The 26,374-nt window shown below is 39.1% G+C and overlaps 1 protein-coding gene across 5 annotated transcripts in view; it reads left to right on the forward strand.

Annotated features, from left to right (window-relative positions):
- The window catches only part of prdm16 (PR domain containing 16), a 269,776-nt gene that overhangs the window by 235,432 nt on the left and 7,970 nt on the right, over positions 1–26,374 (forward strand). For 2 of the 5 annotated variants that reach the window (XM_088332122.1, XM_088332125.1), the window contains exons 4-14: positions 1,974–2,114; positions 9,383–9,485; positions 13,498–13,699; positions 13,784–13,931; positions 14,110–14,263; positions 14,444–16,082; positions 16,201–16,288; positions 18,750–18,922; positions 19,042–19,119; positions 20,540–20,709; positions 21,366–21,537. In XM_088332122.1, the coding sequence (XP_088188248.1) occupies positions 1,974–2,114; positions 9,383–9,485; positions 13,498–13,699; positions 13,784–13,931; positions 14,110–14,263; positions 14,444–16,082; positions 16,201–16,288; positions 18,750–18,922; positions 19,042–19,119; positions 20,540–20,709; positions 21,366–21,537 (3,068 nt within the window). Of the gene's footprint in view, positions 1–1,973; positions 2,115–7,142; positions 7,361–9,382; positions 9,486–13,497; positions 13,700–13,783; positions 13,932–14,109; positions 14,264–14,443; positions 16,083–16,200; positions 16,289–18,749; positions 18,923–19,041; positions 19,120–20,539; positions 20,710–21,365; positions 21,538–26,374 lie in introns of those variants that run through there. The other 3 variants (XM_088332124.1, XM_088332123.1, XM_088332126.1) reach the window with 3 other exon arrangements.

Consider the following 26,374-nt stretch of genomic DNA (forward strand, 5'->3'; position numbering starts at 1 on the left):
TTGCCTATTTCCAAACTATTGAATCCAATGGGAATCAAACCTGAGCAGTGGCAGTGAGAGCACTAACACTTTACCACTAGACCACCACTGGTACTGATGATGACTTAACAGGGCTTATCTCATGATGACACTTTATTTACTCACAGTGCCAGAAACATTGGTTTTCCATGGTACAGTCTCTGAATTTCTTTACCAACAAAAACAAAAAATCTTTTAACAAAACACTAGACAAGCTCTTATAAATACACATAAATATTCAACCAAGAGTTTATTGACGCACAGATAAGGGAATGGAGAGGCTGCTTAACCTATCAGAATTCACTAGGCTAATGAGTGTTTCTGGCACTGTGAGTGAAAATAGTGAGACAAGAGGAAATGTATTTTTCGACAGGTTATTCAATCAAATATGAGCGCTCTTACTGCTATTAATCAGGTTCAATTCCTATTGCATACAATGATTTGCTATATTGTTCAGTGGCATTTATTGAGCAATCATTGCATTAATATTTACCGTAAGTGTATAAAAATGCTATACTTGATTACTGTACATAAAACTATTATTGTAGTCTCAATTTCATGAGCCGTATAGTCCGGTATGAAACTGTTGCGCCTTGTTTTGCGGAAAGTACATCAATTGTCATTTCTAAATGGAAAATAACGACCGTATGGTCCTTCATTTTTGTTGTAGTTCCAAGATAACGACTCAAACATGTCCATACTAGACAGGATTGGGGACTGTGGGGGCAAATCAAACCCTTAAATTTGGGAACCTTAAAAATGACTTGTCTATTCTTTGGACTCCTTTGAAACAACAGTATAGGTCTTTTTTGCACATAAACACTCCCGAAAGTTGTTGTTTTGTTATTTTTTAAAAAGGGGGGAAAATGCTTTAATTTGAAAGAAAATAGCAAAACAAACTTGCGTACGGCAAATTCTCTCCTGACACAAAATAAATGAATAGATGAATGAATTGACAAATTGGTGGTTGCTTAACACAGGAAGATTTTTTTTTAAAACATTTTGGTTTAAGGACAAATCTCTTAGGTGGTGTTGAGCCCTTTTTCATCTAAATTGTTTCTTTTTTTTGTTTACCAAATGTTTAATGTTTTTTTTTCCTTCTCTATTCGTGCGATCCCTTTTCAATGTTTCCTAATTTTCCTCAAGTTGAGGTTTTTAAATTGTTTCTTTCCCTAATGTAGGCATTAGATCAGGGGATTGTGTAATAATAGTCTGTACAGCCCTTCGAGACTCTTTGTGATTGGGAGTCATCCAAATACATATGACTTAACTTGACTTCTTTTCTCACTGAAAAAAACTGTTTTAAGTGAATTAAAAAAAATCCATACCAAGTTTTCTTCAGTTAAATGTAAGTACTAATTGGGAAATACATGAATAAACCAATAGTATTCAAACGTACCTGTTTGTGGATTGGGAAAAATAGTTGAGTCAAAAAGCTTGTGTCAGTCCTTTTTGATCTTGTTTTTTTATGTGCACTACATTTTCCCCATTCAAAGAGACAACATATTTCTGCATATGATGTTGAAGTGATGCTTATTTTCTTCTTGAAAAACGTTGATTTTCAGGTTTACTATTTAATTCCCTAGGACACGGACAAAAAATACAGAATTAAGATTAGAATGTGTCAAATGAACGACCCCTCAATGTTCCAACACCACAATATTGAGTAGCATTAAAGACAATTTTACATTCTACATTCATCATGTGTTAGTTTTTATCGTGTAACGGGAATTCCTTGCGTCAAATTATTCCACTCCTTCCTCTCATGGAACCTTTCGATAGTCACCAGGCTCGCATTCATGATATGATTGACATAAAACTCATGGATGTCAATTATGTCATCTTTTATCAACGTGGTTACTGAGTGATCTTTGATTGTTTGTGCAACTCAAAATAGTCTATGGTCTATGGTCAATTTCTACATTTCTAAAACGGGACCTGTTGCCCCTAAACAGGTGGTGGACGACATGGGCAGCATCAAGTTTGCTTTGGACACGGGCCCGGACGCCCCCGGCAACAGCTGGCTCAAGTATGTCCGCTGCGCTCCTTCGTTTGAGGAGCAGAACCTCACCGCCTGCCACCTCACTGGAGACCAGGTAAGAGTCCCGCTTGCATTCGGACTCCACATAGGAGACACATAATGGCCTTTTCATTTTCTTGTGACAGCAAACACAGCTTTGCTTTCCTGTTTCCCATCCAGTCAGAGTGATTAGCAGGTTCCTTGTGTGTTGTGTGTTAGCCATTGTGGCTGCAAAGTATGTTGGCTGGTAATGACCATGGAATGGTTCGATTGTGAGGTGCTCTGTAGGCCGCCTGCCAGGACTATTAGGGAGTGACACGTGCAACAAAGCATTAGAATTACCCTGATGCTCATTGGACTCATAAAACCAACACCCAATGAATTATGGGAAATGATTATGATTATTATTATGTTTGCAACTTATCTTTCCTCTCACAGAATTTTGGAAAATCTAGCCCTTTTTAAGAGGTTTTTATTTGGCATTTTAACAAACCAAGACATTCTATTCTAATTATTGATGACCAATATATACTGTATAGTAAAACCTTTGAACGGGTTAGTCTTTTACCTGAAATGTAACAAAAAAATGGATTAAAGTGGGGAATCTGTTATTCATTTGTAGGGATTGTGCATCAAGTCAAACTTAATTGAATATTTCTATATTGAAAAATGTATAAAAAAGACTTTTCATCAGGAAAGTTATTTTAAATTAATTTCATGTTTTAAATAAATGAAGAGTAGTCCTGACAACAAAAACATTACTGCATAATGGCCTTGCAAACGGGATTGCCCCCTATCGTACTGAAACTTTTTGTAATTAAGGGCTATACAAAAAAATAACCTTGACATCTAGAGATACAAAACACAATACATTTTCGGTTTCAGGACCGTGGATTTGAGTCATTTCACTCAAGTCAGTGTAGCATCATCTGGCTCACTGACCCTCTAATAGAATAGAATAGAATAGAATAGAATAGAATAGAATAGAATAGAATAGAATAGAATAGAATAGAATAGAATAGAATAGAATATGCCTTTATGTAAATGTTTGCCTGATTCGACGAGTCACCATGGCAACTACAAAGCTTACGTTGGGTCAAATCTCATGTGTAGCTGAGAGCCAGAACAACTTAAGGTTCTTCGGGGGAAAACCTGCGACTGCGCAGCTAAAATTCAAAGAAGCTGTTCTCATAGTATTGGGTCAAGATCTCAACACAGTTATCTTTGATAATCGTCTTTCTTGGGTTACCTGACTTAACACATAACTTCCTTCAGTTTTGGGTTGACACACAGAGGATTCTTACTAAAGCATCTAACAACCAATGGTCCCATGATCCCCAAAGTCAAACTTTCACAGATTTTGAAAAATTACACAGCGAAACCTCAAATTTGTCTCGAATACGTTTGTCTAGCTTTAAGCAAGAAAAGCAGGCTGTAGTAAAACTGACCAGAACAAATCAATCTGTGGCAACATGGCAACACTTGATGGGATGTCTGTATTTCTGTGGCTTACGTTGAGATAATGCCAACAATTATACAAACTGATATGAGACTTATCAGTATTAGAGTGTAAACCATTAAACGTTGAAGAGGAAACGGAAATTGTGTGACAAGAGCCCAATGCATCAATACAACCATCTTACGTGTTTTCGCATTCCTTCCAGTCTGCTCTTATGTGCCTCTCAATCCCCGCCAACAATCCCTCCGTCCTTTCGTCCCCTTTCTCTGTCCCCGAGTCTTGACCTGCCACCTGTCACTCTTTCACACGCTGGGGATAAACCACCTTGTCCATGAAAGCTCCAAAGAAATGTGGAGGCTCGGGAAGAAGACGCAAAGGCAACACCGACCTGTCTTATCCTCATAACATTTTCACATCGGTGCCCAACTGCCAATGAAAGAATCAAAGCACGACAAAAATTGGGCAGAATCATCAGAGCTGCTCGAGGTCACGTGTTGTTTTGCGTTTCGCAGTTTGTCGTTGGCAAAAGCCTTTACTATGTTTTCCTGCCCATAATTTATTTACACGCACTGGTGGCTAAAATGTGTTTTTTAGCAGCACGTTCTGTGATTTGCCACGCATACACAATGCATGAGGTTATGGGAATGTGTGCATGCTGCAAATTCAAACGCAAGCCCTGAAAGACGATTAAAAAAACAGAACACGCAGAAGAGGCGTCACCAGACATCAGTCTAAGTGGGGGCATATCAAATGCGTGGGGGGCAAGACTATAATAACCCCCCAAAAATATTTCACAGCATATATGCACATTAAACATAACCAACAGCACATCCAGCAGCAGAATTCAACCGGCTTAGTTATTTAAAACAATAGACAGCCGGCTCAATTCCAAACGCTTTTTTTCTTCTTGTGATTGGTCGAAATGCATTTTTACATAGATTCTGTATTATTGACTTTAAATTTGTTGACTGTTTGAAAGGTTAAAGCTCTTTGAGAATTCTTGTGATTAGGGGCCATACGAATAAATAAGAACATGGGTGGAAACTGCCTACCTCTACCCCTTCCCCCTTTATACTCAGTGTTATTCTTGTGTACAGAGAGAAAACTTAACTGTATTTGTCAGGAATTAGAAACCTGGGGGGGGGGGGGTGTCCTGTGCTTTGTCATTCAAAACTGTCCAATGGCGGCCCTTATGATTGTTGCAGAAATTGACTTTAGGGCAAAAAGATCGACTATAATGAACGTGCCCACCTTTGACTCATTCTTTCGTGTTTTATGTTTGGGGGCGTTGTTGGGAGTCCTGTGTGATCCACACTCTGCGCTCCGGATGGATTCATCAATAGAAAGACATAAACTGGGTTTGTGTGTGTGCGTGTGTGTCCGTGTGTGAATGTGAGAGTGTGTGTCAAGGCCCACAGTAGGGTTTTACTACGGGGCCTGAAGGTGGCATTGATCGATGAGGCGTCTTTCTCTCTAAACACTTGACAGAGATGGAGAGGACAACACTGATCTGAGTGTGTGGGAGGAAAAACATATAAAATAGATATTGATGCCCCCCAAAAATATATGAATCTTCATTTTAGGTAAGTGTATAGTGTATAAGTATATCCTAATGAATCTCGATAAAAAATGTTACCTATCAGTGAATGTGAAAATCTTCAAATTTGTTTGAATTTTTTTCAATAATCATTTCACAATGAGCAATTGGTGGAACAACTTTCTTTTCAATGGAAAGTCTGTAGTATTTAGCAACTCCAATTGGTAATAAAAACATAATTCTTGAAAAAAAAGTATTGATTTAAATAATGGGCTTTCTACAATATATATATTTTTTGGGGGGGTCCAATATGGCTCTTTCAACATTTTGGGTTGCCAACCCCTGCACCAACCAGTGGTCAGCAACCACCGGGCTGCGGACCGATACCAGGTTGTGGGCTGTTTGTTATCAGGCTCCACAGAGAGAAAAAAGTTACCCTTGCTTTTTGCTTATTCCATAAATTTTGTGAATGTACACAATTTGTTGACCTAATTAAACCCCTAAGTATAGTAGTAAATTACTGTATTTGAGCAATTGTTCATCAGTCGGTAACCACCGACTACTTTGCTAAACATTGGTTTCAACGGAAAACAAACTAGCAGTGATATTGCTGTTGATGACAGGAGAAGGCATTTGATTTTATTTCATCATCACACTTTTTTGCTCGCGTGACCATGTTGCCGCTCCTTTTTTATCTTGAAGGCGCACATGATTGGTCAATCGTTGCACAACATTGTTTTGGCGGAATCCATTCCCATAATTCTCCATTACAACATTATACAACATGGCAACGCTCAGCGCTGATAGGGATTTCCAGGGAAATGTGCAAATTTTGTTCCTACCTGTTATATGTGCCTTTAAAGCGATGATAGATTTAAGTGAAAGTGGTGAGTACTTACAATTTTCATATTCATGAAGTCTTTTTTGACTCTCTTACTGCTTAAATACAGTTTTCCGGCATAGCTTTTAACATGGTGTTTATTGACTACAGCAATCACGCTTCACAGCATTATCTCCGGACAGAAGAGCAGTTTCAGTGACAGACTGCTGTCACTGTCTTGTACTACGGACAGACTGAAGAGATCTTTTCTTCCTCATGCCATGAGGCTCTTTAACTCCACCCGGCAGAGTAAAGGCCCACATTAAACCACACCACCTACATTGGATATTACTGAATCTTACTGCATTATGTGTTCTGTGTAGCACTATTTGGTTACTCTATATAACATGCTAAAGTGGGCATTTGCACGTCACACTGGGTATTAGTATATTGTATTCTTTTGGCTTTATTATTGTACTGTTCTCAGCTCAGGGATGCTGCTGGAAATGTGAATTTCCCTTAGGGGATGAATAAAGTATCTATCTATCTATCTATCTATCTATCAGTGTTTGTAAGTATGCTGGTCACTGTTTTATATCATAAGTAAAACTTCTGTTTGCGATAACTAGAGGTTCAGTTTTGCTGGTTTTACTTGATCATAAAGAAAACAAATTTGCTGTCGGATCAGCCTACGGTATAGGATTCTTCGGTCTGTGGTGCAGAAAAGGTTGCCAACCGCCTCACAAGACCGTACTGTGGCATCTAGTTGTCAAATTATATAAACTGCCCTTTTAAAGTATTTTTTCCATATTTATTCTGGACTGTCACGTCCAATCTCGTTGTAAAAAATATACACTACGCCAATGACAATAAATACAAGTTTATTCAATTCTGTTCTATTCTTATGGCAAGAACTGCGTGCAGAACACGCAGGTTGGCTTTTATCCATTACGCACATCAATATTAGATGCGTGTACTTGATGGGGAGGGGAGCAGGTTAAGGGTCTGCCGTGCGGGGAGTGGTCCTCGCTAATTTTGACGGAAGATAAGACAAGGAGGAGTGGCCGTCGTGGGCTCGAGAGAGAGAGAGCCAGAGAGAGAGAGAGAGAAAGAGAATGAAAGAAAGAGAGAGAGCACCGGAGGCTTCGAGGAGGAACCACGAAGAGAGAAAGTGGAAGGAGGGTGGGGGACTCATCTTCTCGACATCTTCTTGAAGAGTGCTCTGTGACTAGATCAGAGAAAAAGTCTACAGAGACATTTTCAAGGACTCCAACTTTTTGGGCGGACGTGAGCGCATCGGCCAGCCGCACTGTGACCACTGACCCTCGGCAGGGTTCGTCCACTCCGCCTGCCCCGTCTGGTTCCGCGGCCGGGACTGGGAGTCGCCGTGGGGCGAGTATGGGTTGCGTGGCTGACTCCAGTGGGACTCAAGTGCTCGTGCAGCTGGAGGCGCTCCGCACCGCCGCGCAACTTTCGCAACTATTTCGCCTCACCGAGAAAAGGAAGGTCAGGTCTCCGGCTTGGAAAATTAGTTGTTTGTTTGCGGGTTCTTATTTAGGCAGAGTACAAAATAAATAAAAAGCCCTAATTAACAAAGGAGACAATAAACTATTTTCACAAAAAACAACTGAAATACACAATTTTACAATACATGTACATAATATTTTCCTTTTTGTAGTTTGTTTTAATTGTATCCCGTTTTAGACTTATTTTACAAACACTGTACTCTGGTGTCGCAAAGAAAATGGCATTAGCATTTTATTTTAATAACATAATCAAAACAAGAAATCAGCACCATACCCTACAAAGGAAAATACGGAAACGACTAAATGAGCTGGATATATGTATCATTATTCTTCACCATATTTATTTAATATAAGTATAGATTATGATGTGTTTATAATTGTTGTAAATTAGGGGCATTTGAAAATAATCGTCAAAGTCGTTCCATAAATTAATACATTTTTGGTAGCACAGTGCCTTTCCAATCCTGTGCGAGAATATATAATTACATTGAAATGATTTTAATTGAATTGCCTTTATGGTCGTCAATAGCAACGTTGTGAAACATCGTATGCAACAAGATTTGTGATGGCACTCCATGGTAAGCATTTAATAAAGACTATTAAGTCAAAAATAAGATCACCTTGGACATTGAAAATGTAGATTCCATGCGATGATGAGTGTATGCTCTGTGGAGAAATAACAATGACAATAATAATAATAATTATGTCATAATATTTATTATGTGTATTAGATTTGTCTCAACTTTTGGAAAGTTGTTGTTGAGGGAAGTGTGAGAGTTTGGGGGGGATAAAGAAGTTGTGGCGACATGGCCGTCAAAGGGTGAAGGGAGCCCCCATGTGGTGGATTTTACATAGCAAGACTTATCGAACTGGTTGTGCAGAAATGATCTTCTGTAATCCTTAAAATAATCTACGCGTATGTGTTTTGATTGTTAATGTTTAAATCCAATACTTCATATTATTCAACTTGTGCGAGAATGTGTTTAGTTTTCCATCTTTTGAGGGGTGGTCAGTCTAATCAATGCGTCTGATAGGACTGTTTGTTCCCATTATTTTCGTGTCACGCATCGCATTATTGTTTTAGTAACTTGGAAATTATTACCTGAATCAGATAAAAAATGTCTAAATTTTAAGATTTGGAAGTCAGATTGACGTATATGTAAACCTCAACCAATTATTAATGATTGCAATTCGCCTTAATCCACGATAACAAACTTTACACAATTCAGTACCTATTTACTCACAAAAATATTGCGTAGAATAAAAATAAAGAGAATTTCTGGAAACATGTTTTACAAAACAATTTTACCAACAACTTGCATTAGAATAGCTGTTACTTATTATACGTAGCAGTGCATGATTTTCACAGATTCACTCTTCAGTCGACGATGCTAGAGATCGAAACGATCTGGATTGGAGAAGAAATGGGCAAAACGAGATCGGTGTTTTTAATAATTATTTTTTCCTCCTACAATTTTTGTATACGGCGGTAAAAATTTGAAACGATCAAAAACGTAGAAATTTGGGGGGGAGTACGTTGATCGCTAATATTTTTGATCCTATAGAAATGCGTTGGATAGGACTGTGTTTTACAACATTTTATTATCACTAATTGCATTAACGTGCCTAATTTGTAATATCTGATGTTGAATTTTGAATATCGGAAAGTCATTGAGCTTCAGCCTTGAAAGCGCTTAGAGGTTTGCAAAAGGTTTAAAAAATGATTATTGTTTTTTAACTTATTTTTGCATCTTGAAAAAAATATTTTCGTCTAATTGGTGTGTTTATCGATCTATGGGAAGAGTTTTTATTGGATCTCTACAAACATTTGAGCTGATGTGTTTGAAGTTTTCTTTGTACATTGGAATGCAACAAAATAATATCAATAAATATTTTAATTCTTGTTTCCAAACCACTACACCCAAAACTACAATATATGTAGCTTGAATGGGTTTGGATGCAATCGTTTCTAATATTTTCCCCCTCTTTTGTATCTTTATAGATTTACTACAAAGCGATCAGGGACATCGATGCAGGGGAGGAGCTTTTAGTTTATATGAAGGACGGAATTTTCCCAGAGGGATCCATGGCACCCAATTTACAAGGTAAGAAACGAATTAGCACTCATTTTAATTAAAGTTTCAAACTGTGGCCTGTTTTTGTTTGGTGTATAGCACGCACCGTAATTTAAAACAAGAAAAAGACGATCCCTCTTCCCACTGTTTCCTCAGTAAAAAAAATAGTTCTAAACAAAAAAATGACTTAAAAATATGGGTTTATATTCAATTTCATGCAAACAAGCTAAAATAAATGTGTTGGCACTTTAAGGATTTGAAATTTCGTCTGAGTTCCAAATTTTAAAATAGGTTGCAAATTCATCTTTCAATAATATTGTTCTAACGAATTATACATTTTGAACATTTTTTTAATATTATCAAATTTGTGAAATGATTAGATTCGATTTAATTGATTGGTCCCCTTGCGGGAATCAATTTAAAATCAGTTGTTGAGCACATTTTATTTTATTTTTTTCCCCTCTTATTTAGAATTCCATTGTCGCTTGATAACTGTCTTTCTTTTGTTTGCTGAATATTTTTCCATTGCAAAAAGAAAATATCAAAAATCAGGTTTTTGCCTACTCAATCATTCGAATATTTCTATGAAAATCCAAAAGGGGTGCCTACACAATTGTTTTAATGAATAGCTGTGTGTAAACGATTCAAATAAGTAATATCTGCGTGCATACATGCCTGAGCGTATTCTGGCGTGGGTATATGCATGCATGTGTGTTAACAGGCATGTCAAAAGGCGCAAGATCATCCGTATCTACAATAGGAAAAGAATTCTCATTCCGAACAAGATCAACAGGAGAACATAAAATTCCCTTTTTTTTATCAGTGTGTTTTTCTGAGCCTTGCTTGTTCATTGTGCCTTAAGCATGGAGTTTATGGGAGCAGGAATTTAGAGTAAAGAACTTGAGGAGACCCTTGAGACGTCACCCATGGTCCCAGATTAACTGCTAAACTGCACATAATCGTCTTTCCAATCATCCACAAACCCCCCTAAGACTCCCCCCAGCTCTACACACACAGACACACACACACACACACACACACCATCATTAGCCTCGTCTTTAAAAACCCTACTGCACTTAGATGGGTAGGAGAAAAAAACATTTAGAGCAATTGAGTGTACTCTCAAGTGACCTTTTTGAGCATTTATGAACTTCAAGGTAGGCCTTTTATTATTATTAGTCCTTGGCTCCTAAACTGCTAAAAGTTACTTGCTAAAAGTGGCACGTCATGAGAGACTAAAAAGAAAAACTTTGGACACTCACATGTTGTAACACAAATGCCCTTTTTAATGTGTCCAAAGGGTATTCTGGTTTCTATCTACCCCTTTCCAGCCTACGTGATCACCGGATATCACCACAGGATGCATGCGCATTGTTGACCCAAAACAGCTGGGGTAGCAGTAGGAGTTCGATTGGGACGAGAGAAGATTTTTATGTTGAGGAGCATTTTTAAGAGTCGCAACTTACAAAAACAGCATACCCAGCTGTTGTGTGTATGGAGGCACAAATCACAATTTTCAGGAACACAATGATTTTGCAATTCCAAAAGGAAACATGCCTTTTCAAAATCACCATAGGATCTTGCGGCTGAAGGCCATTAAAAAAACGTACTGGGCTGAGGGCATTATTAGGAGTGTCTGCATTTGCGGTTTCCTTTTCATATGTGGTAAATTATCGATAAGCTTTAGGTTTGCTACTTACTGGCGCAAGTCAAATCTTTTATAATAATACCCATAATTATAAAAATAACAATATTAGTAAACCTGTCATTAATAAGTATTTTATGTAATACAGTAATGTTTTTCGCAGGGGTTGTGATCCGAATTGTCCTGCGATAATCAAAACCTGATAAGTACAAACCTTTATTTATTTGTTTAATTATTCATGTATTACTCGAGAGCAACCCCAGTTTACAGGCTGAAGTATCTGTTTAACAATAAAAACGACTTTACTTTTATTTTGTTTTACAAGTAACTTCTGTACTCTCATTTTAATTTTAAAAATAATCTTGCCATTTTGTTGCACAACTGTATGGGTTAAGGAGTAAATCCACTTTACACGATACTTTGCTGCTATCAGGTGGACCCTATGGAAAATTGCATTCACGTTTCAGTTATTTTCTACAGAGATGAATATTTATCCATTATCAGACATTTTGGAAAAAGCACCAGGGTGCCACTTGGGAGCGATAAAGACCCATGTGTGGCCCCAGAGCAAGATTAGCGGGTTGAAAAATCCGCAAAGTAGCAGTACTGAGATAAGTAAACCACGATACAGCAAGGTTATAATATTTATATGTAATAATAGTACATTATTATATTATTAATAATGATAAGAATACATTAATTGTCTATCATTATTATTATCGCTCATCCCACAGACACTAATGATGCCTTTGAGGTGGGTGCGAGCCAAGGAAAGTCAATTATTCTAAAATGTAACTTATTTGTGAACATGTTTGGGAGGGTTAGTTTAAAAATTTAATCCAATACAGTTACTAGTTACATGTCGAAAAATGTAATCAGTAACATAATCCGTATACCATCATCTTGCGGAAATATAATTTGATGTATAAAATGAACAAAAACTTAAAATCGCATCTTAAAGTAACAGGGAGCCAGTGCAGGTCAGCTAAAATTGGGGCAATGTGATGTTTCTTGTCCAAGTTAAAAGTCGCTATCTTGCTTCTTGCAGATTCTCTGTGCTTATTTAAAAAGTTAGTATAAACGATCAACGATCCTTTTCTGTCAATCGGCTGGTATAGATTGACATGAAATCCGCAGTTCTGCCTCATCAATGCGCGCATAGTTTGGCCATGTTACACTTGTTCACAAACACTGAAAGCGGTCTATACGTGGTGAGCCCTAGAAAGGAGGCGTGTGTGTGTTACAAGACCGCCAAGATTGCAGGTGTGTGCTTTTGAGCACCACAGTGACCACGATTACCTCCGTTCTTTAAGGCTTACCGAATTATTTTTTGGAATTATTCACACACACGCATGTATACTATCGCCTCAAACAAAGAGTCTCCGCTGGGCTCCAGCCCCTCCCCTGATCTGTTGAACTTGGATGCAGGCTCAGGAACTCGCTATTGAAAGGACAGGACTCAGTTTTATGTGTTTGACCTCGTCAGTGAGAAGTGTTGTAGAGGTTATCGACATGGAAGGGGCAGAGTGATCTCTATTGTTTCCCGTTTACAGCTCCCAACAACACTTTCCCCTACAAGCAATTGTCGGTGTTAACGAAAGCTGTTTTTCATGCCTAAATGATTTCCATTTTATGCAATCGTCAATGGCGCGTTGTTGGTTTCACCACTTAAACGGGAGACAATTTAGATGTAACTGACCAGCAAAGAGACAATTGCCGTCAATGAATATAGAGGTTGGGTTACGGATACCCATTCGAAATACGAAGCTGGACTTATTGATTCATTCATATAATTAATACTACAGCCATATAATTATTCATATACAGTGGAGGGCCATGCATATTACACCTAGATCTTCAGGAGTGCTATGTCTGATTCAATTCAACCTAATAACTTTTTTATGGTTATAAAACATTTATTGGAGCTACAGGTGTGACACATATAAAAAAGGAATGAGGATAACCACATATAATTGCACTATTATTTAGAAATAAATAATTTACTAACCAAAAATGTTTTTTAATTGTGGACAAAATCTATCCTCCATGCTTTCCTCGAGACGATTTACCAGCCCGTAGCCCAGGGGTCAGGAACCTATGGCTCGCAAGCCAAATATTTCTATTTTCATATATTGCTCACAGTTAAAATAACACTTGTGCAAATCCCATCTTTAGCGTTACAATTCCGACAGGCTTGGAGCCGAGTGTAGGGCCCTCATAGCTGATGTAGCGCTATTTGTAAATTTGGTTTGGTCCAGTATGTTAAGAGGTTGATTTCTGACCCTGGCGACTAGTAATGGCTGAATTGTGATTGGTTAAATGCTTGAATATATAAGCACGCATTTGAAAGCAGTGTACCCGGGAAAATAGCAATGAAAGTTCTGTTGTGCATTTCAGATGAGCAGATGTACCGCTGCGAAGACTGCGACGAGTTGTTCTCATCAACGCTCGAGTTGCGGCGACACCAGAAATATTCCTGTTCCAGTGCCGGTTCCATCTTTGAAACACTCAGGGAAGACTTTAAACAGGAGCGGGAAGACAGCGACGAGCCTGTCTACGAGTGTAAAGACTGTGAGAAAATCTTCCCAAATGAGTATAGGTGAGCAACATTGTCATCTTCCACCCCAAAAGAAATTGCAAAATGTGCAGTGCGGTTTACCCTGCTTGTTCTGTCAACATGAAGTCTGGGCCAACACATGATAGTGCACACTGAGGAGCGGGAGTACAAGTGTGACCAGTGTCCCAAAGCGTTCAACTGGAAGTCCAACCTCATACGTCACCAGATGTCACATGACAGCGGCAAGCGCTTCGAGTGTGAAAATTGTGATAAGGTACAGCATACCCGGCACGTAAGTGGTGCACTGGACACTCAAGCAATACCCAATTAGATTTTCAGCTCTGTTGTGAATATGTGAAGATATGCTATTGTATCAAAACTGTGCAAGATAGTCAATGGTGACAATGTAATATAGACTAAACATTGAATGTGTTCCATTTTTTACATGGCAGGTCTTCACAGATCCTAGCAACCTACAGCGTCACATCCGATCCCAACACGTAGGGGCAAGAGCGCACACATGCCCTGAGTGTGGCAAAACTTTTGCCACTTCATCAGGCCTCAAACAGCATAAGCACATCCACAGCAGTGTGAAACCTTTTATCTGTAAGTGAGATTCCTTTTTGGTTCCATTTTGATATTTCAGATCTCGGTATCTAATGTAACTTAAAAAACTTCCATGAATTTTCTTGCATATGTTGTGGTCAAGTTGGTTTACACAGTTAGAGACAGTGTTAAAAAGGATTTAACCAGGCCCTGATGGGCTCGGTCTTTTTGCACCCCCAGGTGAGGTGTGCCACAAATCCTACACCCAGTTCTCCAACCTTTGCCGCCACAAGCGTATGCATGCCGACTGCCGCACTCAGATCAAGTGTAAGGACTGTGGTCAGTTGTTCAGCACTACCTCATCCCTAAACAAGCACCGCCGCTTCTGTGAGGGCAAGAACCATTACGGATCCCCCACAGGAATGTTTAATCCTGGTATTCCCATGAGCTCCAATCCCATAATGGCCAAGGCCAAATCCCACCATCCTCACCTACCTGGTATAAACCAGTCAGGTTTAGGCTTTGCTGACTACTTTCCTTCCAGACCTCACCCTCATGCTGGCCTGCCGTTCTCGCCAGGACCACACGGTTTTCCGTCCCTCCCACACGGTTTTCCAGGCATATTCTCACCATCCATCTATCCACGACAGCCACTATTGCCAGCCAGTCCAATGATGAAGACGCCGCTGAACAACAATGCTCAAGAAGTCAAACTGCCTCAGAGTCCTTTAGATGGCCCGCCATTGTCTTTAGTTAGCTCAACAAACAGTAATGGGGGTAATGGCTTAAGTCTGGTTGAAGATAAAGACAGTGAGAATAAAATGGATTTGTCCTCAGGTGGAGAATTAAAGACTAAATCCAAGGGGGCAGAGATTTCAGATGGTAGTGACCTGGAAGATGTCAACACTACAAGTGGGACAGATTTGGACACCACAACTGGTACCGCCTCAGGTGATGGTTCAGACCTGGAGAGCGATGGAGATAGCGAACGCGAGCACAATGGCAAAAGAAGAAAGCCACCTGTAGTTTTATCAGGTCAAGAAGGTCGCCAGTTAGAGGACGCAAACAGTGCACTGATGCCAGCAGTGTCTAATTCAGGGAACCTCACAATTGATCGGCCCTTTTTGTCTCCAATGTCAGTGCAGCACTCTTTCTTTCCGCCACCAGATGAGCAGGCACTTCCACCCACCACCACAAATGCTAACATAGCCACCACCGACTCCATCAAAGCTATTGCTTCTATTGCAGAGAAATATTTTGGCCCTGGTTTGATAGGTCTTCATCCAGAAAAGAAGATGGGCCCATTGCCCTACCACTCCATGTTTCCCTTTCAGTTCCTACCCAATTTCCACAACTCCCTGTACCCCTTTACTGCCGACCAGGGTCCCCTCAATGCTGGCCTGTTTTATAAGGGAGATCCAAAGTCGCCCCGTGAGCAACTACATAAGATGGTTTCTGGTGTACTAGGTACACCAGTCCCAGCAGTAGAATCCCCATTTGATCTCAGTACAAAGCCCAAAGAGACCAAGCTCTCACCTCCAACCCCATCTAATCCCTCAAACGCCGACAACAATACTAGAAGAAGTAGGGGCTCTTCAGTAATATCTAGTAGTGAGGAGCAACCGTTAGACCTCAGTATTAACAACAGAAATCGAGGAGGTCAAAATGGTCTGGGAGCTGAAATGCAAAATCAGAAGAATCACAGCTATGGAGTTGTTAAAGGAATTTCTATCAAGGATGAAGCTCCCACCTTTCCGATTCCTCACTCCCAGTCACTGCACCAATCACAGATTGCGCCCCACCAGCAGCCACAACCACACCAACCGCCTCCACTGCACTACGCCAAACCTTCCGCCTTCTTCATGGACCCAATATACAGGTATTTCTGCCCCGATTAGAACACAGTGTGCATGTCAATGTTGGATGGAATAATCGAAAGACTCCAACAGATCATTCCTGCCCTTGGTACGTAACCCTCTGCCTTGTTGTTGGTCCAGCAGGGTGGAGAAAAGGAAGTTACTTGACCCTGTAGGAGCTCTTAAGGAGAAGTTCCTCAGGCCTTCACCACAACTCTTCCATCCACAGGTAAAGAGCCACAGTGAAACACTATACACATCTAAATAGTGTAGGCACTATTCTGAAAACAAGGAATAAGTAGTGTTGGCCGTTATTACTATCAGGGTGCGCATATCAGTACACTACCTTCCCCTAGCAAATACAAAAGAGTTACTGCTTGATTTGCTATCGTCTAGTGGTCTTATAAAATATGGACGCATGCCTGGCGTTTCGTTCCTTCACGCCAATGCCGGACATTTCCCACTGCACATTCATTTCCCAGCCCATTCCACGCGTAGCATTTGCGGTGACCAAAAGGTACATTCTGTAAATATCTGTCTCTTCCACCTCCCATGGTGCTACAACCTGGCTTGGTAGAGTTCCAAGCACCATCATTCTACACGTTGATATTGTACACTCGAGGGCTGTATGACTTCTTCCTTTGTTGATTGAGTGGCGCCTGTGTACTTGTTCAGAGCCGGTTATTGCAGCTTTTTGATAATCATTTACATTGTTCGATTGTCACAGGTGTTATGCAGCCGTGGGAACATTTCAAATGCAAGGCACGATAGTATTATTATCAACATTATTTATTTCTTTTTAAATCAATATCATATGTTGGATTGGTATCTTCACTCATCTCGGCTGTAGCCTTGTTTTATAGTGTGGGAGTCCCCAGGCCAGCTCATATCGACTCCACGGCCCCCCAACCTACCCTTTAAGTTGTTCTTTTTTTCATGTTTGTGGACTGGCTGCCTAGATAATAGCCGCATGTCCATCAAGGACATCCTGTGTTTGTGTCCAGGAGAATAAGGGGCTCTTGTTAGGGGAAACTGCTTAAAATCTGACCTGGAAATCTGTGTCCTTTATCAACCGTGACTTTATAATACACACATTCGTAATATAAATGGAGAGATGGTTGCAATACATTTTTGTACTTGGAGTTGGTTCTAAGAATAACGATAACTTCTATATCCATAGAGTGACTCCTCTTTTATACTTTTTACTCAAATAAGCACTGCGCAAGAGGAATGGTTTCCACCAGTCACATTTGCAATTAGGATGTTTTGGAGAGTGAGCATAAAGCAGATTACCACTCATAAACCCGAAAAAGCACTGCAACATTCAAACTACCCACAAGAACCTTGAATTGTCAATTGATGCCATTACAACCTCCATTGCACCCATTTCAATCCCCTTGTCAAGGTTTCTTATTTTTCCTCATGCAATTTTCTTTTTTTCTTTTTGTTTCCTTGTCTTTGTGCAGGTTTCATATCAGGCGTGGTGTGATTAACTTCTGTGTAGCCGCTTGAGACTTTTTGTGATTAAGGGCTATATAAATAAATTGGATTGTACTTAAGCAACATTAAAAGTCTACAATTTTAGAGCTTTAAGGGACACAAAACTAGCACACCAAACGGCATCTATCTCATTCGGTGTTACAACAAAAATTGCAAAGCAGTAGTTTTTTTTCCCAAACATTTCTATAAAGAGGATTTGAAAGTTTTTGGGGATAAACGATTACGGTAAGCTTTTTTTGGTGTGTAGTGACAGAAAATACAATGAAAATTTAATGGGAAAATCAACCAATTCACATGCGCGCTATAGAATGTAGTGAATTAGTCAGCATTATTGCATGTATTTCAGTTCTGTACCACAAAACCTTGTGTCCTTGCAGCACCCAAAATATCGAGCTTGCGCATAAGGAGTTGGATAAACTAAACGGGTTTAGATGAACCGTAATTCCATTTATGATAGGAGTAACTCAATCCCTTTTAATCAGACTATATTACCAGTCTGAATAAGAGCTTTTTCTTCTATGTTTTAACTGTAATTGTGTGTTTTTAACCTGTCTCTTTGCCATTTCAGTAAAGCACTTTGAATTGCCTTGTGTATGAATTGTGCTATACAAATAAACTTGCCTTGCCTATTCCTGTTTCTGTGTACGTTTACAAACCCCTTGATTTAATACTGGCAATATTCTCATCTTAATAAGACTGCTCCCCCTTCCTGTAAACTGTAGCGATTTTTACAATGTAGAAGTTTTCTCAGGACACTTACTTCAACCTGAGTCATCCTATTGTCTCAAAGCACGTAAGCGCTTCAGCTTCCCAGTGATCCCAAACAATGCCCCCCTCCCTAATTCAGTCAAAATCATAAGACACCCCCTGTCCCTGTGTCTCTCCTGTCTCGTATTCACTTAAATAGGAATGATGTAAGCTGTATTTGGCAAATAAACGTATACATAATGACCGCCTCCCAGGCCCCCTTTGTTCACAAGAATCCCAGGGGAAAGTCCCTACTCTAAGAGTGATCTCCAACTATATTGTGCAACACAATATGCAACTATTGCATGAAATTTGTTTGCTGGCCTGTCAGAAAATGTGAACATGTCCAAACAATGTTTGACTCAATTGAAAAACACACGAAAACAACACCACAAGAAGAAAATGAAAAGGAAAAATAAACCTCCACCCCCTCTTCCTTTTAGATGTCTGCCATGGAAAATATGACCGAAAAACTGGAAAGCTTCGGTGCACTAAAACTGGACATGCCGCCCAATTCGCTGCAGCATTCGGCTCACCCACTCTTCAACTTCCGCTCACCTCCTCCTTCTCTCTCGGATGCCATCCTCCGCAAGGGCAAGGAACGCTACGCCTGCAGGTCAGTGTTCACATAGCTAAATACTCCTGATATGGACATTTTTGTTGAACAGATAATAAAGTAAATATTTTGGTCCCTTCATTTTCCCCTTCCTTTTTTGTGTCCGTTCTCCCATTAAGGTACTGTGGGAAAATTTTCCCCCGCTCGGCAAATCTCACCAGGCACTTGCGAACTCACACAGGCGAGCAGCCTTACAGGTAATTTTAGTTTATTTCTTTGTTGTCTATTCTAATGAATAAGAGGCACTTTTTCAATAAAGTTGTGTTAAAGGTCAGCGGCTCAAACACCACCGAAGACCAAAATATCGAAAAGAGACTAGCAACCGAGGTGCAATTGAGCAAAACATAATATTTTAAAAACGAAATTTGGTTGTACTGACCGACAATTTTGCTCATTCCACATATTATTTGTCTTATGCTTTATTTCAAATTTGTTTTACTTATTTCATTAGTATTTAGGTATTTTTTTCTCAAAATAGGAAAATAATTCTTAAATCAAATAATTATGTATGGCTGATTATTGCTCATTTTAGGTAGACTTTTATCGTTTATAAGTTTAGAAGGTCAAAAGTTCGATTCTGTCTTCAGATAGTGGGCAGGGAACACCCTGAAGTGGTTGCCGGACAGTCGCAGGGACAGACAACTCACTCTCTCATTCACATCTATAGAACATTTGGACCGTGACATGCATGTTTTTGGAATGTGGGAGGAAACTGGAGACATATGCAAACTCCACACGGGGACGCTGCCATAGCTGGACTTCAACCTCTGCACCGTAGGGCTGTGCACTAACCACCCATCCGCCATAACCATAGTTATCTTAATTTACCAAAACAATTTTATATTAAGAATACAATTAAAAAATATTTAAAATGAAGAAAGTTGTCAAAAACGTTTAGAAAGTTTAAAAATGTACATACTTTAAAACATATTTCCAATATGTACTAAATGCACTTTTTGCAATGGTCCTCATATTAAAAGGACATTGTCTATTATTAAGTGCCTCCCAGAAGTAAAAAAAAACGTAATAAAAAAAAATAAACAATTTTAATGAACTATCAAATAAACGTGCAAATACTCTTCATCAAGAAATGTTTATTTATTAGAAAAAGAGGCTCACTTTAGAATGAGCTGACATAATTGTAAACCATCTTTCTTCTAAGAGTACCCACAAAAAAAACTTAAATATATTTCTTGATTAAACACATGAAGCAGCAGTTATGAGGTCATGGGCTGGAATCCTCCTATTCGGAGTTTGCATGTTATCCCCGTGCTTGCGCGGGTTTCCTTTGGGAATTCCGGTTTCCTCCCACATTCTAAAAACATGCATGTCAGGTTAATTGGCCGGTCCAAATTGTCCCAGGGTGTGAATGAGCGAGTGAGTTGACTGTCTGTGTGCCTTGCGACTGGCTGGCAACTACTTCAAGATGTTCCCTGCCCACTGCCCGAAGATAGCTGGGATGGGCTCCAGCACACCCACGACCCTACTGTGGATGTGCAGCGCAGATAATGGATGGATGGATGGATAAATACTGTACATCAAATGCATCCGCGCAATGAGGAGATTCCATCCGAGAAACCCAGGTGCTCACCCTATTTCTTCCGTGTTCCCCTCTAGGTGCAAATACTGCGACCGCTCTTTCAGTATCTCGTCCAATCTGCAACGTCACGTCCGCAACATCCACAACAAGGAGAAACCCTTCAAGTGTCACTTGTGCAACCGTTGCTTCGGTCAGCAAACCAACCTGGATCGCCATCTCAAGAAGCACGAACATGAGAACATTCCGGGTAAGACGACTTTGTCACAGAAACTTCTTCTGGGTTTTTCAACTTTGTTAATGGGCTGACTGATGATGAGTACACATTCGCCGTTTGGAAAATTCTTAAATCTCACCCGTCGTAAAACGTTTATGGACGTGAAAGGAAACCAAGTCAACATGCAAAATGGGAAAGCCACTTTATTCACACTTACTTCTTACTACTTCTCCGCCTGCTTTGCCAAAAACAGCCTCTTTATATCCGCCATGAAAGTCCTACATGCTACATCCTCCGATGACGTTTTAAAGTGAATGAGTCTTTCAGTCGTTTTATTCAAAGTATTTGTACAACGCTGTTCAGGTAACATTTTAAAATGACAGGTTGATCGCTCAAGAAATATTCTTTATGAGCTAAATGATTCATGTCATTAAAAATATGTGTGACATGGACAAATGTTTTTAAATACTTAATTTTAATGTATTTGTTATTTTATTTCACATACAATTTATGCAGAAATGAACAACTTTGTATAGTATCACTGGTTATAACCCTCAGATTTATAACTGTCGGCCGATTATTGAAATAACTAGACGCTGTCTACTCGCGTGCGAGCAGGCCTATATTGCGTGGTTTATGTGTATTTTAATGTGTGCGGATGCGTATGTCTGCAACTCTTCCCCCACCAGTGAGCCAACAGTCTGGGATGCTTTCCAACTTAGGAACCACCATCTCCTCGCCAAACTCTGAGCCCGACAATCACGCACTTTTAGATGAGAAGGAGGACTCGTACTTCTCGGAAATCCGAAATTTCATTTCCAACAGTGAGATGAACCAGGCCTCCAGCTCTACAGACAAGAGGTATTCAAACACACATCTTATTGTTGTAAGCAATCATGTCAAACATACAGAAATTGGATTATTTCATCTGGCTCGGCATCAATTTATGAGCAGGTCAAAAAAAGAATCAAGTGTCCAGATCATTTCTATCAAAAGTTCAGATTTTTTTAAAATAAAAGCAAACTAGATATTCCCTCTGGCCGACAGAGGACAGTAAAGGATAGATTATCAGGTTGAGCAGGGGCCAGCCGCGTAATTTGATTTGAATTAGTCTTGTCTTATCATTCATGTACTGCTAAAACTTCAAATTTGCATTCCTGTTTTTATTTCTTACAAACCAGAACGATAATGAAGACAAAAATATGTATTTTCTCATAGATACTCTTATGTTTGTGCTGTGGGATGCTGGTTAAAACCATTTAACATATTTGATGCCAAACATGTCAGCCATGATTATGATACATAGAGTAGGCTACTAAATAATTTAGGCTGAATGATAAAGCATAATATTTAAAAACAATGGTAAGCTAAAAGTTAAGTGGATACTATTTTACTGATCCGGCCCACCGAGTATCAGAAAGTCTGGATCCGGCCCAAGAGCCAAACTGATTTTGACATCTGTTTTAAAGTTTAAAATTGACAGTAATTTAGAATAATTTTGAAGGAGAAAACACGATTAGGATTCATAGATCTATCAGTGTGTAAAATTTAGTGCCTCCTAGTGGTGCAAAACCTTTTATCCAGTAAAACATTTATTTGAATATCAGGCAAGAACACTTGAACTATCATACCAGTGTTAATATACATTTTTTAAAAATCATAGGATCGAGAAATTTGTATTTCTTTTACATGGTGGAATCCATTCCTAGAAGTCACCACCATGTTTGTCTGGCATCCTGCTGCTACACTATGCTCTGTAATAATAGTTTGTGGTCTGTGCCATTTGAGACTTCTTGTGATTAAGGGCTATACAAATAAACATGACTTGACTTCACTTGACTGGCCCTCGCTCAACACAGTGCCATCTAGTGGTCAAATATTCCACATTTGGGCTTTAAAATAATGTTTCAGGGATGTTAGCACTCCAAAATATCACTGTACTTCTATTCGCCATTTCATCAATGGCTAATCAATGTCATGGACCATCCCTAACTGTGTCATTTATTGCAATGTCATAATAAGAGTGGAAATTAAAATCAAGTGCCTATAGGGAGTGAGTTGAAGCAGAAGTTGAAAGAGACCATTCATATCATTTAGCGCCTCCTAGTGGTTTAAAAAAAACTTCATTCATTCAAAAAAATCTAATTGATTCAAATGATAAACAAAAATACATGAACTATCATAGAACATACATTTTTAAATACTCTTGGGTCAAGAATTAGCGTTTATTTTACATAAGAGGAGCCCGACCTCAAGGGTGCTGACATAATTGCCCTCTTAATGCTATGGGTGACCAAAAATCTCAAAAAGGCTTGACAAAATAAAAAAAAAACAGAAGTGAAATGTTGCATTGTGGGCACTTTGAGAGTTTGTATTCTTTCTTGTGCTTTGTATCACTTGTTTTCAATTGCACTACCAAACACAGTGCCCTCCAGTGGTCAAGTATTATCCAGTGCCTCTTCAATTAGTAAAGAGAATACAAATACACATTGTCAAATTTGTTTTTGCACTGTACAACAACATTTTAAGGTACAGTAAGTGTGTTGCTGTGTGAGTTTTATGAGTGTGTTCCTGTCAATTGATTGGAAAGAATGTATTTTGTCACTTAACTTGTGTGATTTGACTTTATTTTTTGCAGTTAACTCCACAATTGTATTATCAACAAGCTACTGAGTGTGATGCTGGTGCTAAAAATGCTTAAAAGACCTCATTTGTTTACTTAAGACATTTTTTCAGATCCAAGAGTTTTAGAGATGAAAGCAGCAAAAAAAGAAGTATATCATGTATGCTACATGTGTTGTAAAATTAATTATTGTAGGACTTTTGAAGTGGTAGCATACAGTATGTGCATATGGCTCATTTGTGACTTTACTGCATAATCCAGAAGAGTCATATGACTTCCCTAAATTGTATTCACATAGGTGACGTCTACTGACTGATTTATTCAGACTACTAATTCAGAATACTTGAGTATGTTGATAAAGGTCCTTCCCAAAGTGACATGTTAACTACACACTACAATAATTACATTCAATTCTGGAAACTCAAAATTGTTAAAATGACACCAATGTTAGTATTGTATCTCACGCTGTCTTTTAAGACGTTCCACCATATCTATGCTTTTTCCACTTGTCAACACATTACTTGGCAAGGAGACTCTGCGGTAGTTAAGCCTGTCTGCCATCTGGGATCAATACCGAGGCTCATGCGTGACACAAATCAGTATTTCGGACTAAGTTTTGCGCGCTCAGCTCTGCGTTTTCTAGCACCTATGCTGTTAAGGCACAGGGATGAAAAGATACTCAACTAGTTCTAGGTTCGAAGAGTGGTAAAATCAAAAGAAGAATTACCAGAGTCCGAATTAATATGAATAAAATCCAGTAATTGAACGAGCAAGACCACTGACGACATTTACATATGTTTTGGTAAAAAAAAAAAAAAACACTCATATTTGTTTGGTTAATCTTGGTTTACTAACCCTATTTTATTTACATTTCAGTTTGATGATCGGTCATCAACACTAATTTGGGTTAATAACCTATTATAAGTTGAACAATTTACATTTATGGGCATGATATGGTTTTAGAATATACCTAATTCTGTTTTGTGTTGGAATATAAAGTCCCACAATAAAACACTTCCAATTTCAATGCCAGTTCTAATGTACGATGAGAAGTTCATTAAAATTAGGAGAGAAAACAGCTCTGCTTTTTCCTGTTTCTCAAAGTTCGTGAGTCCACAGTTAGGAACAAAGGAATGATCTAATTCCTACCGCAACCTTGTTGCAAAGCTCTATGCTAAAACAGATGCTGGCTAGATTCTTGATCTGGGAAACCTCGCCAATCAGATCACTGAAATTTCAATAGTTCAAGAAATAGGGGAAAGAAGTGGAAAAAAACTGGCCAAAACTGGTCTAGATCTTGCTTTCGTCTTTTTTTTAATCACACCGTCTCCCGTGGATTCAAAGTGTTGCAATGGAATGAAGTTGAGTAAAAGTTTTTAGCTGGGTCTGAGTATAGCAACTAAACCTATAAAGTGGAAGAGGCAGCCCACCCCCTCCATCTCCCCCAATTCACCTGCCCAGAGGTGATCCTGTCTGATTTGATTAATGTCCACTGAGTGGAAGGGGGAACTTTGCTGTCCTTCAGGAAATGATCTCATGAGCAATGTTATTGAGCTGCATGGGACTGATGGACTAGGGCAACTGGGGTTCTGAACGGAACTTGTACAGAATAGTCCCAAGTTAATCAAATAGAGTTTTTACTGTAAAGGGACAGTGTTCATTATTTGACCCCTAGATATCGTCTTTTTCCAGTTTTCTATTTATGAATTATTAATAATTTTACCTGAATGTGGGAACTTAGCCGTTCTATTTTATATCTATTACAGAAATGAATTAAAGCTTCTTTTAACTTCTCCAAAAACATCCAGGTTCTATGTTTTAATTTTTTCAATCTTACAATCTGGGTGCTAACCGATAATTTCCCATCACTGGGGTCGAAAAGTGTAGTTTAGAGGCAAATGTTGCAGTCAAGAGAGACATGAATGTGCCACACGTGACTGCAGTTTTATTACCGTCTAGGGTATATCCATGACTTCTATTTTAAGTAAAATAGCATCAGGATGGGTGTTTCCTTAAATGTTCTCTGGTTGATTAATGGTAAGGAGCAAAAACAGCTACAGTGGGTGGTCTGCTCTGGCAGTAGCACCCGGCGTTTGGTGACATCAAGTAGACATATTTAAAACTGCAGGTCAATGTTTAACATGAAAGGGGCCCGATTAAATGCATCAGTTTATTCGAAACCCCTGCTCTACATGTTACTATTAAAGTGGTTCAACATTTTTACCATACAAATGAAGGTAACATTTTTCTATTCTATTAATGAGAAGTATATTTGCTCATTTATTATATTTTCCAGACTTTAGGGCACAATGCACCATTCGCACTGCAGAATAAGGTGAATGAGATTGGAAATATATGTATATATATATGGTACTTTTAGGGGTGCGTTACTACCCGAGGCGTAATAGTATACTTTTGTATTTGAGCAACGATAACGATAATCATCGCTGGCCCAAACCCCAATATATTGTCTGCAGCGGATATCTAACCATGGTCTTGACGGTGTCTACACTTACCAATAGACCACCAGTGGTACAGATGACATACAAAAAGACTTTAGAGCTTATCCGGTCATCACACCATTTTTACTCACGATGCCAAAAACTGATTTGCGTAGTGCATTCTGATGGGTTAAACGGTCTCTCCGCTTCTGCACCTGTGCGTCAATAACGTCGCGAAAGACAATACAGAAAACAGAAAGTCTCTCGGCAAAAAACTATACAAGCTCTGTTACGTAAGTATACATATGAAACCAAGAGGTTATTGATGCAAAGATGAAGAAAGGAAGAGACTTAACCTCTCAGAATGATTTATGCAAAACAGTGTTTCTGGCACTGTAAAATCAGTGTGATAATGAGACAAGCTCTAATTCCTTTTAATATTTTATCTGTACCATTTGTGGTCTAGTGGTAAGGACTAGACACCCTCATTGCCACAATCGGGGTTGGACTCCTGTTTCAAGCGATGTTTTGCGATTTTAACTTCTTGACTGGTTAATAATTGCTCTACTGTATGCCAATGAATAAACCGAGTAGCTCTTAGTGTGGCCTCGATTTCATGTGCCTTATAGTCTGG

This window comes from Urocampus carinirostris, chromosome 3, assembly GCF_059441175.1.
Source record: "Urocampus carinirostris isolate Australia breed hairy pipefish chromosome 3, RoL_Ucar_1.0, whole genome shotgun sequence".
Lineage (NCBI taxonomy): Eukaryota > Metazoa > Chordata > Actinopteri > Syngnathiformes > Syngnathidae > Urocampus > Urocampus carinirostris.